The sequence below is a fragment of the Oryza sativa genome, chromosome 2 (genome assembly GCF_034140825.1).
Source record: "Oryza sativa Japonica Group chromosome 2, ASM3414082v1".
Lineage (NCBI taxonomy): Eukaryota > Viridiplantae > Streptophyta > Magnoliopsida > Poales > Poaceae > Oryza > Oryza sativa.
This window is the reverse complement of record NC_089036.1, coordinates 26656462-26668501: the sequence shown is the minus strand read 5'-3', so window position 1 is coordinate 26668501 and position 12040 is coordinate 26656462. Positions and strand designations below refer to the sequence as shown.

Below are 12040 nucleotides of genomic sequence, written 5' to 3'. Positions count from 1 at the left end.
GCGCCCGTTCCGTCGTGGCGCCTAGCGGGAAAATTATCTCTTAAAAACCCTAATTGCGAAATTTGTTTCCTTGCTTGTTGTCTAGTGTCCGTGCCATCTCAAGATCTCAATCCCCGATCTATCGTCGAGTTCAATTCCGAATCCAATCCCTCCAAACCAAATTCCTCCGCAAAAGTCTAGTTTGCCTCCCCCGGGTTCGATGGGCCGATTTCCGCTCGGCCCATCTCTCCCCCGGCCCCCCTCTCCCCGGGCGCTCTCTCACTCTCTCTCTCTCGCGCTCTCCCATCTCCCCCCCCCCCGCTCGGCCTCGCCCGTACGCTGCTCGCGCGTGCGAGAGCCGCCCCGAGCGCCTCTCTCCCCGCTCCCCTGCTCAGCCTCGCCCGCACGCCGCGCGCGCGTGCGCGTGAGCCGCCGCGCCGAGCGCCCCCTCCCATTCCCCTCGCTCTGCCGCGCCTGCAGCCGCGCAGCCGCTCGTCCTCGCGAGCCAGCGTGTGCGCCCCCGCGCGGACGCCGCCCGTTGCTTCCCGCGCGCGCGTGCCGTGGTGGCCGACCTCCCGGTCGCCGCCGCCGGCAGCCTCTGCACGCGCCTGTCGCCAGTGTCGCCGCTCCGCTCCAAACAGCCTATGCATTGATAGGATCGCACTTAATCTGTTTGTCCCGTCTGCAAGGCAGATTGGCGGACCTACCTAATTTGTCGCATTTGATCCTTCCTTTGTTAATTGCTATACCATGTCCCCTTGTAACCACCCAGTTGCGCCTCGATACTCGTGCACCCTGTGCAAGTATCGACGGTCGCCTTCAAACTTAAAATCTGAGTAACAACTTGGGTAAAATTGGAGTTTTACAAAAAGACTTGGAAAACCCGACACCTGGGTCGGTGCTTGCGAACTAAATGAATTTCTAAAACCGCGGACCGGGAACGTACGGGTGTACGGTTTTCCCGCTCCCGCACTTAAGGACCGATTCCTTGGAATTTCATCCGAACATAAGACAAGTACGACCACATGGGTGGAATGGGACACCCCTGGCTGAGTAACTAGCTTATCAGGGGAGCCATGATGTCGAGAGACATGTGGATTCGCCGGGGTGGTGTCGGAGAGGACCCCCCTGGGCTTCCTGGCACAGTATGGTCTGGGACCTAACCTGTTGTTGGTCTGGGACCCCTCTCGTCGGCATATGGTAAGCCTGTGTCGGCTTTGGAAATGCCTTGTCATGAAAGCTTGGAGGTCTCCCGACGTGGCTGATCCCCACGGGCTGGGTGATCCGGGTTAGTAATGTCGTGTGGGTAAAGTGTACCCCCTCTGCAGAGGTTAACAAACTGTTCGAACAGCCGTGCCCACGATCATGGGCGGATGTGAGGTGATTCCTAGCGTAGTTTGGTTTGACTACTGCTTGTGAAATTGCTGTGTGAAGAGGGGTTCGGTGTTTGAAAAATCTGCAGCTGATGGGATCAGCTAGGCCCGGGTGGCCGTTTGAAAAGTTGTTGGCCCGGGTGGCCGTTTGAAGAGTTGTTGGCCCGGGTGGCCGTTGAAAAAGCTGTTGGCCGGGTGCCAACCTTGTTTAAATTCTAAAAACTGATACATTGCACATACTCCGACCGGACGGGACGCACTGTCTCAACCGTGTCGTTTGAGAAGCACTCACCTAGATGTTTTTAGAAAAAAAGTTCAAATAAAATCAATTACGAAAACAACAGCCTTTCCTTGAAAATTCATCTCAACCCAATTTTATTTGCAAATTAGATAAAGCTTTATATGGCTTGAAACAAGCACCAAGAGCCTGGTATGCAAGACTGAGTGGGAAACTACAACAGCTAGGCTTCAAAGCTTCTAAGGCAGATACTTCTCTGTTTTATTATAGCAAGGGTGATGTCATAATATTTATGTTGATTTATGTAGATGATATAATTGTTGCTAGTTCAACACAGAGTGCAGTATCAGCTTTGTTGCAGGATCTTAAGGAGGATTTTGCACTAAAGGATTTGGGTGATTTGCACTATTTCCTTGGAATAGAAGTGAACAAGGTAAATGATGGGTTGCTACTATCTCAAGGAAAGTACACTGCTGACTTGCTTAAGAAAACCAATATGAGTGATTGCAAACCTTTTAACACACCTTTATCAACATCAGAGAAACTCTCTCTACATGAGGGAGATTTACTTGGGTCTAGTGATGCCACACAGTATAGAAGCATAGTAGGGGCTCTGCAATACTTAACTTTGACTAGACCTGATATCTCCTTCTCAGTGAATAAGGTGTGTCAGTTTTTACATGCTCCTACTACAGTTCATTGGGCAACAGTGAAGAGGATTTTAAGATATTTGAAGTATACAGCCAGTCTAGGACTTAAGTTTGAAAAATCAAAGTCTGGTCTTGTTAGTGCTTTTACAGATGCAGATTGGGCTGGATCCCTTGATGACAGGAGATCTACTGGAGGCTTTGCTATTTATCTTGGCTCCAACCTTGTGTCATGGAGTGCAAGAAAACAGGCAACAGTGTCTAGATCAAGCACTGAAGCGGAATACAAAGCACTTGCTAATGTAACTGCAGAATTGATGTGGATATAGACTTTGCTTCAAGAATTGGGCATTGAAACTCCTAGAGCTGCAAAGGTATGGTGTGATAACATGGGAGCTAAACATTTGTCAGCTAATCATGTCTTTCATGTTCAGAAACAATCTCAACATTAGAAGTTTAGATTGAGGGGGAGTGTTAGAGATACTATCCCATGTAACAAACATAGACAAGATGAGGCTTGGCCGGTGGTTTAGATAGTTAGATAAGATCAAGTTTGTTATGTAAACAACCCCAGCCGAGCCTCACAAGTCTATGCATATATATGTACTTACCTGTGCCGATTTGTGCACTAAGTGAAACACGCACCGTTGACCCTAGCGTGAAGGGCGACGTTACTCCAGTTCTCGTGATTTCCTTCACTGAGGAGGGCCAGCGACGAGCGGCGACCTCCGGGAGCGGGCGGCAATGGCGGCGAGGTCGTGCCGGGCGGCGGCGGGCATTGGTCTATGTGCGTTCGGGACGGCTACCGAGCTTCTGCGCAAGCTAAAGGAGGCGAGGGAGAGCGAGGAAGGGGAACGGAAGAGGGCACTACCAAACCGGGACGGGCGCAGGCATGCACGGCCGATGGCACGGGGCGAGCCATCCGGTCTCGGGCCGGGGAAGGGGAGGAAGACGGGCGCCCGGAGTCTCGCGTCACGCGTCCTCGCACGCACCGGTCTCCCCGGTGCTCGGCGGCGGACAGCGACGGCGAGAGCAGAGGGAGGGCGACAATGGCGCGGTGGAGTAGGAGTCTGAAGCGGGCGGGATTGAGATGGGAAGGGGAGCTCGGCTTTGGGCTTTATAGGGGTGGTGAAGTCGGTTTGGGAGGAAACCGACCTAGGCGGTCAAGGAGCGGGATATGGCGGTCGAGCGTGGTCACGGGCGCGACAGAGGAGGCGATGGTGGCTGGAAGGGAAAAAGCAAAAAGGAAAAGGGGGAAGGAGCTTTGCTCCTTGCTGTTTTTGGGTGAGTTGAGGGAGGAGAGAGCGCGTGGGAGAGAGAGGCGCTGCCTCCGCGTCTTGGACGCACGCGCGCTGCGGCGGCAGAGGAGGCGCGGGCGGCTGCGCGGCGCAGGCGGGCTAGGACGGACGGCGACCGAGGGCGGTCAGCCATGCGTGAGCGCGCGCGGGGATGCGAGGGCGCGGCCGGATTCAAACGGCGACGGCGGGAAACCGGCGCTGGGGGGAGAGCTCGACGAGAGAGAGAAATAGAGAGAGCGAGAGAGAGAGAGGGAGAGGGAGAGAGAGAGAGAATCGGGTGAGAGAGAGAGGAAGAGAAGAGAGCGAGCGCTCTCTCTCTCGAGCGTGGCGCACGCGCGACGCACATACGAGGGGAGGAGGGGGAACGGCTGAGAGAGGAGATGGGCCGACGGGAGGGGATCCGGCCTATCCAAAATTAGAAGGACGCAAAACAGACTTCTGCAGAGATATTGAATTGGAGAGAATTGGAGTTTAGGTTTGAATTCAAATTGCATATTTGAACTCAGCGAAATACGGAGGAGCCAAGGAATGGATTCAAGGTGGACTCGGATATTTTGGAATCAGGACAAGTATTTGGCGAGGATTCAAAGGAGGCGATTGACCTTTGGAATAATTGAATCGGAATTGGAATCTTGAGGTGGAGGATTTTTGATCGCGATGAGGGGGAACAACGATGGAGATTGAATTGAGATCTACGGCACGACTTAACTCTCACTCAAAGAACGAAAATTTTCGCAATTAGGATTTTCTCAAACTAGTTTTTAACGTCTCACGAAAAGCGGAGCGTTACACATTGGCACACCTATCATAAACCTACAGTAAGAAATACTGCTAGCATTTGCTTCTAGAATATAAAACTGATCCATGCTCCCTCTCTCCTAAAATAAGTGTACTCCTCTAGTTTAAATTTGAATTAGATGAGTGCACTTATTTTTGAACGGAGAGAGTATTAGAATAAATTACAGTGTGAGTAGTCTTCTATTGCTAAAGTTTCACTTTGGATCACCCTTAAACCAGTCTTTTTACATTAGACCGGGTAACTTTACCATTTCTTCGGTATGGACTACCTAACTCTCCTTACTATTCATTTAGGTGTTTCCCAAATTTTATCCTAAGCTTGTTAGACTCTAAGGCTCATTAAGGTGTCCATAACAACAACATAAAATATAATGCAATACTAGTAATTGAACGAAGTCCTTCCAAATCCACTTTGGCTTTGACTCCCAATCCAATCTATGATTTACCAAATTTGATCGTTAACAATAATATAATTAATTTAAAAGAACTCATGCGGGCTATCATATTTCAAAGGATAAGTACGTTACCAAAATAACTCTCTAAATACTGGGATTAAATTGTTCAAAGGAGGTGCATGTCTTGCAACCTTCGGGCTCGATGTAGTCATACAAACCGTCTCCTCCTGGCACGGAGATTTCACTCGCTCCGACTACAGGACCAACGTCGGCGTTTTCTATTTACGCAACAATCATCACCACAATAAATAACAAAAAATAAAGATAACCCAAACAAATAGTATTACAAAGTGCAACAATGGGTGAAAAGGATTTAAATAAATAATTTTAAAGATTTTTGGAATTTCGGCGAACGACAAACCTATGCCAAAATTAGGGTTGCGTCAACGGGTGCTCAGATTGCAATGAAACTGGCACGGATGGGTTCGGAATAAATCTAGGAGTTTGAAGTAGGTCTCAGATTTTGATTTTGAGGTCAAACGGATGGTCAACTTGATAGGAAAAGAAAAAGGAATTTTCTGATTTATCTTTCAATAGGAAAATCTATTTTTCCTCTTCTTCTCTCGCTCTGCACAGAACTGGCCGGAATCCCACGAACGCCGGCGGTGGAGGAGGCCGGTTTTGGGAGGGATGCCGCCGGTTTTGTGGTCCCCAAGGTGTAGGGACTCCGTTTCCGTGGTCGGCGGTGGCATAGGCGCCGGTGGCGAGGCTGGCGGCGGCGGCCAGAAGCAGGAGGCGGTGGCGGCCATGGCGGCGGTGGTTCCGGCGATCTCCGGCGAGGGAGGCGGGCTTGGTGAGCATAAGAGGAGGGAGGCGGAGCCAAAGGTGGCGGTGGTTGAAGCTAGGGCGGCCTGGAGCAGCGGCGCGCCGTGCGGCTGTCGGCGGCCAAACAGGGCAGTGGCAGCGGGAGGCGGCGCCGGCGGCGTTCCAGTGACGGATTGGAGGGGAAAGGGAGTACTTCGCATGTAGATTCCATTTTTACCTTCAATTTCAGAATATTTTCGAATTATGCGACGAATTTTGGAGCTCTGTTAGTGGCGCCGGTAATAGGGTTTCGGGGATTTTTCCTCCGGTAATGGCGATTGAGTCAGCAGGGGTTGGGGCGGATTTGAGAGGGTGGAAGAGATCAAAGTTGCGGTTCTTGAGCCTTCTAGCTGAGTAAGGAAGGGGATATGATTGCATTCGTCCGTCGATCGTCCTCGTGTGTGCGTGTGGCGTGCGCGGGTTGGGCACGAGGTGGGCGCGAGCGCACGCAAGCGCGGCGTAAGGCGGCACAGGGTTGGCGCGAGGCGGCACGGGCTGGCTCGGGCCTAGCCGAGGAGAAGAAGAAGGAAACAGAGAAAGGAAGGAGAAAGAAAGAAATAGAAAAGGAAAAAAATAAATAGATGGAAAAAAGAGAAAGGTAAAAATAGAGAAATGGAAAATATGGAGAGAAATTAAAATGGTTGGGGTTTGAATTGATGTGGAATTCAGAAGTTTTTTATTTTTGGGATATAATTGAATTTGGATTCAAAGGAATTATTTGACGGGTGAGATGCACTTAGCAACAAATTGTTGGGTGGTCCAAACGGAAAAAATAACTAAGTTACTCGGTTAAAAAGTGAAGAAAAAAGTTATTTGAGAATGTTCAAACTGAAACTTAGCAAATAAAATGTGAACCAAATTATAATTCACTCATCTGGACAGAACTCTATTACACTTGAAAACAAAATAAATTCCTATTTGGCAGCTTTAAAAATGGACGAACAACTTCGGAAACGGGAGTTCTAGCAATCATGCAACAACCCCCTATATATCCAATCCTGCATATCATCATCGTCTTTGCGGGAAATACTAGATTCTTCCATGGACGCTTTTGATTTGGAGCAGTATAAACAGCCGTAGAGGTGGCAATGGCAATTTGGAGGCATATCGGCTTTTTGCGTTGAGTTGTCGTCTTCCCGGACGATGGGCCGCGTCCCAGCCGGCATCCGTGAATTGATTGATTATAACTTATAAGCAGCCTCCTAGGTCTGCGCAACGGCGGCGCAGCTCTCCAACCTTCCATAAAACAACAATCTAATTAATGTGAAATATTTTCTCTGTTACAAAATAAATATAGTTTTGCACGGTTCATATTCAACGTTTAACCATTCGTATTATTTAAAAAAATTTTATGATTAGTGTTTTTATTGTTATTAGACGATAAAACATGTATAGTACTTTACGTGTGACTAATTTTTAAATATATACTTCACGGAGTATATATAAGCATAACCCTACGCTATCTACTGAACCAATTTACAAAAACAGAATGGAGAGAGATTAGAGAACCGTGTGAATTAGCACAGATAAGACTTCTTATACAAGAGATGACATGCCTAAATATATCACGCTACCAACTTCCTCCCTCTCGTTTCAGGGAGACGACGAGAGAAGCTGCGGCTAAGCTGGTGCCGCCACCTTTCACATGGAAGCCGCCGCTCCCGAGATAGAGAGGTGCGACGCCGGCGACGTGGAGTCGGACCACGACGGCGCCGCCGCCGCCGCCGAGCGCGTGCCGCCGTGGCGCGAGCAGGTGACGGCGCGGGGCATGGTGGCGGCGCTGCTCATCGGATTCGTCTACACCGTCATCATCATGAAGCTGGCGCTCACCACGGGGATCATCCCCACGCTCAACGTCTCCGCCGCGCTCCTCGCCTTCCTCGCGCTCCGCGGCTGGACGCGCGCGCCCGCCCTCCTCCTCCCCGGCGGCGGCGCCGCCTCCTCCTCCTCCCGGCGCCGCCCCTTCACCCGCCAGGAGAACACCGTTGTCCAGACCTGCGCCGTCGCCTGCTACACCATGGGATTCGGCGGTGCGCGCCCCGCTACTACTTCCTGTTTGATTTCTCTCCCCAAGTCTTTCTTAATTTGTTCTTGCGATGGCGCCTGTATATAAAATTGGGGGATATCGTGCGCGCAGGTGGGTTCGGGTCGTCGCTGCTGGCTCTGAACAGGAAGACGTACGAGTTGGCCGGGGTGAGCACGCCGGGCAACTCGCCGGGGAGCTACAAGGAGCCCGGGGTCGGGTGGATGACCGGATTCCTGTTTGCGATTAGCTTCGTTGGGCTCCTTAACTTGCTTCCACTCAGAAAGGTGTGTACTTTGCCCACAATTTTTGTTCCGTTGGTACTGAATATGCAATGGATTAAATTAGACCTGTCCCTGCAAATTCAGGACTCTCTGGAGTTCCTGCTATTATGTTCGTTAATTGTTGTGATTTGCTATCTTTCAGTGAACTGTTTTTTTCTCTCAGTTTTGTTTCGGATTTTTGGAGAATATAGCTCAGTTGTTGCATGTGAAATCTGTGCTATATTCTCAGTTTTGTGCTGATATTAAAAATTGTGAACTCACTCCTATTTTAAGATGATATTTTACATAAACAATCTGTTGTTACATTTGTAAATTTGTCTGATCCCAGTATACGGATAGGTCATGTTTTCAAGAAAGACTAGGAAGTTTAAGTTACCCATCAGTCTACCACTATCTGTTTTACTTTGTTAGGTTCTTGATCTGCTTTATCTTGCTAACCTTTAAGGCTTTAACTAGAACTACTTGTTCAGACTCCAGAGTAATGCACATCGTGTGCATGGCATGGAAACCCAACTAACCTGCAACAGTTCAACACCAATTGGGAGTTCTACATAGTACACATCCTAATATTTGGTATGCGGCATTACATTTCCATTATCCTTAACCAACAAGTTGACTAAAGTGCTAAAACGAAATGAACTTTTTTGAGACAAATAAAATGTCATAGACTAAATGAGACAACTGTACACACGAATTCCCTCTAGATACTCTTCTTCAAGTCTAAAAAATTTGTCATTACAATCTGTAGTTTGAAGACAGAAACCAGTTTTCTTTGCATTTGTCTGTCCCACCTAATGATGTGCATGACGTTTTCAGGCTTTGATCATAGATTATAAGTTAACCTATCCAAGTGGGACTGCAACTGCTGTTCTTATAAACGGATTCCATACCCCTCAAGGAGAAAATAGTGCAAAGTATGGTCCAGGTCTCACTTGTGCTAAATACATCATCGCAGTTCGTGATATGAATTATTAATTCTACTTTTCATGCCAGGAAGCAAGTCCGCGGATTTCTGAATTGCTTTGGGATCAGCCTCTTATGGAGCTTCTTCCAGTGGTTCTACACTGGTGGAGAGAGTTGTGGGTTTCTTCAATTCCCTACCTTTGGTCTAAAGGCTTGGAAACAAACGTATGCATTATTGGTCACCCATTGTTTGTACCCCTACTTTATGCATAATTGCATATTCGTCAGGCAGCCAGATTCTCCTAACTACCAATTTTTTTTGCTGCAGGTTCTATTTTGATTTCAGCCTCACATATGTTGGTGCGGGAATGATCTGCTCACACCTTGTAAACCTCTCCGCGCTCTTTGGCGCAATACTTTCTTGGGGGATAATGTGGCCACTGATCAGCATACAAAAGGGTAAGTGGTATCCTGGAAATGTTCCTGAAAGCAGCATGACAAGCTTGTTTGGTTACAAGGTCAGGCATACAATTTACCTTTTTCTCAAAATAGTCTGATGTGAATCCATAATTTTATATGGTACAGTATCTCTAATTTTCTCCTTCTCAGTCCTTCATGTGTGTAGCTTTGATCATGGGGGATGGCCTTTACCACTTCATAAAAGTAACAGGTATCACTGCTAAGAGCCTGCATGAACGATCCAATCGTAGACATGCTAAGAAAGGTAAACGTGCTCTGCGAAATTAACTATTTCCACGTTTTCTTCCCTCTTATATCACCAAGGTAGCTGAAGCTGAGTGAATTGCAGCGACAGATGAGGATACATTTGTAATTGCTGATATGCAGCGTGACGAGTTCTTCAACAAAGACTATATTCCAAACTGGCTAGCGTATGCTGGATATGCCTTACTGAGCATTGTTGCGGTAATTGCGATACCCATAATGTTCCAACAGGTGAAGTGGTACTATGTTGTTGTAGCCTTTGTGCTTGCTCCTGTGCTGGGATTCTCCAATGCCTATGGAACTGGGCTAACTGACATGAACATGAGCTACAACTATGGCAAGATTGCTCTCTTCATCTTTGCAGCTTGGGGAGGGAGGGACAACGGTGTCATTGCTGGTCTTGTTGGTTGTGGAATAGTGAAGCAGCTAGTACAAGTCTCTGCTGATTTGATGCACGACTTTAAGACTGGTCATCTGACATTAACATCACCAAGATCCATGCTTGTTGGGCAGGCCATTGGTACAGCCATGGGCTGCATAATCGCTCCACTGACTTTCTTGCTCTTCTACAAAGCATTTGATATTGGGAACCCTGATGGATACTGGAAGGCTCCATATGCCCTGATATTTCGAAACATGGCCATTCTTGGCGTCGAGGGCTTTTCTGCACTACCAAAGCATTGTCTTGAGCTGTCTGCTGGCTTCTTTGCATTTTCTGTGCTCATCAACCTTATGAGGGACTTCTTGCCACGCAAGTACAGGGATTATGTGCCCCTGCCGACGGCAATGGCTGTGCCATTCCTTGTTGGTGCAAATTTTGCTATTGACATGTGTGTGGGAAGCCTGATAGTCTTTGCCTGGCACAAGATCAACAGCAAGGAGTCTGCGTTGCTAGTGCCAGCGGTTGCGTCTGGTTTTATTTGTGGAGATGGTATATGGATGTTCCCTTCTTCCCTGCTTTCCCTTGCTAAGGTTAAGCCACCAATCTGCATGAAGTTCACTCCCGGAAGCTAGAGAAACAGGTGTTTCCTGGATGCTGAGTTCGACATGGTATGATAGGTGAGATGACTAATATATAATCATTTTGGATACTAGTGTTCTGTTACCGTATTATTCCTTTTAATGAATTGTGCTTATTGGAGGTTATCTGTTCTTTTAGGTAATGGATAGACCGGCCTCTGTATCTAGGATGCACAAAGCAAACCATCACTTATTACAATAGTTCCACGCTGTTTTGGAAAGATAAAAATGCAACAAGTTTGTCAAGTACTCCCTCCGTTTCAAAATGTTTGACATCGTTGACTTTTTAGCACATGTTTGACCGTTCGTCTTATTCAAACAAATTTGTGAAATATGTAAAACTATGTGTACATGAAAATATATTTAACAATGAATCAAATGATATGAAAAGAATAAATAATTACTTAAATTTTTTTAATAAGACGAATGGTCAAACACGTACTTAAAAAGTCAACGGTGTCAAACATTTTGAAACGGATGGAGTATTAAATAGGCACCATTTTGGAGGTTATCTGTTGGTGCCTTGAAAATCAGTTTTTCTCAGTATTTCCAGAGGGAAGTGGATCTTAACTTCTTCAGACTACTGTTACCGGTTGTGTATTGTGTTAAGTACATAATAGAGAACTTGTAGTTCTGCATCATTTTGAAGGATAAATATGAATAGAGTACTATTGCCCAACCTCCTGTATTTAGTTATTTTAGTTTGTTTTTTTAGATAGTTGCTACACCAAAGAATTACAGTAATTAATAGTGCTATGACCTTGCAAGTAGCAGCGCCTCATCACATATTGCAATTTTTGGAGAGTGTACTCATTCAGAACCTTTCCGGGTTCTGAGTGGAACTTCTGGCGAAATTTCTGTGTTCCTCTCCTGCCGCATCCCAGGCAGGTGAAGAGCTCTCAGCTTTGCCTAGGGAACTCTATGGAAAATAATAATGGATCTTATTTTATTTTTTGGATAAAGGGGCGAGGGAGACCTCAGCTTGTTTTGAAAGCTGATATGGTTCTTACAGAAGTAAATAAAAACAGAAAAAGTTGATGATGAGGACATCAGCTTACAATCAGAACATCAAAAGAAACAACTTTCCACCTGTGTGGTAACGTTACAACGCTTCAACCTCTTCAAAAATTTCCTTTGACTATATATCTCTTATCCGATTCCTATGTTTTTTCTATGGTCCAATTAAACGATTATTTATATTTGTTGCAATAATCTGTTTTACACATGTATCTTGTATTTAGGTTAGAATCTTGTGTTTTTTTTCTTTGTTTTTCTATTTCTACAACTACGAAGGTAGCCCGCACATTCGTGTGGGCATGCGTCATACACAAATTAAGTTTGAGACACTTATAAGAACGAAACATTAACCGGAGAACATCAGCTATGATTTCTCCGTAAATTATTTTGGCGGCATTAATTGCTTTTATAATTTTCTAACGTAAGTTTATTAGAGGACAAATTGGGTGGGACATGAAGCTCCACTAAATGTATGGGT

General features: G+C 46.7%; 1 protein-coding gene across 2 annotated transcripts; it reads left to right on the top strand.

The window, feature by feature from the left end:
• Nucleotides 1-7002: 7002 nt before the first annotated feature.
• LOC4330161 (metal-nicotianamine transporter YSL2-like) lies at nt 7003-11688 on the top strand. Of its 2 annotated transcripts, none has more exons than NM_001416795.1 (8): nt 7003-7622; nt 7730-7902; nt 8716-8813; nt 8893-9027; nt 9131-9320; nt 9412-9526; nt 9611-10584; nt 10685-10907. In NM_001416795.1, the coding sequence occupies exons 1-7, from the start codon at nt 7238-7240 to the stop codon at nt 10537-10539; spliced, it is 2025 nt and encodes a 674-aa protein (NP_001403724.1). In that variant the 5' UTR covers nt 7003-7237; the 3' UTR covers nt 10540-10584; nt 10685-10907. The 2 variants fall into 2 exon arrangements, with proteins under 2 accessions (NP_001403724.1, XP_066163130.1); XM_066307033.1 differs by lacking the exon at nt 10685-10907 and adding an exon at nt 11509-11688 and having other exon boundaries at nt 7188-7622.
• Nucleotides 11689-12040: the final 352 nt, after the last annotated feature.

Excerpts from the sequence above, each read along its gene's own strand:
- LOC4330161 (XM_066307033.1), top strand. The coding sequence starts at position 7,238 with ATGGAAGCCGCCGCTCCCGAGATAGAGAGGTGCGACGCCGGCGACGTG. Across the intron at positions 7,903-8,715 it reads ACTTGCTTCCACTCAGAAAG|GCTTTGATCATAGATTATAA; the intron begins GTGTGTACTTTG and ends TGACGTTTTCAG. Across the intron at positions 9,028-9,130 it reads CTAAAGGCTTGGAAACAAAC|GTTCTATTTTGATTTCAGCC; the intron begins GTATGCATTATT and ends TTTTTGCTGCAG.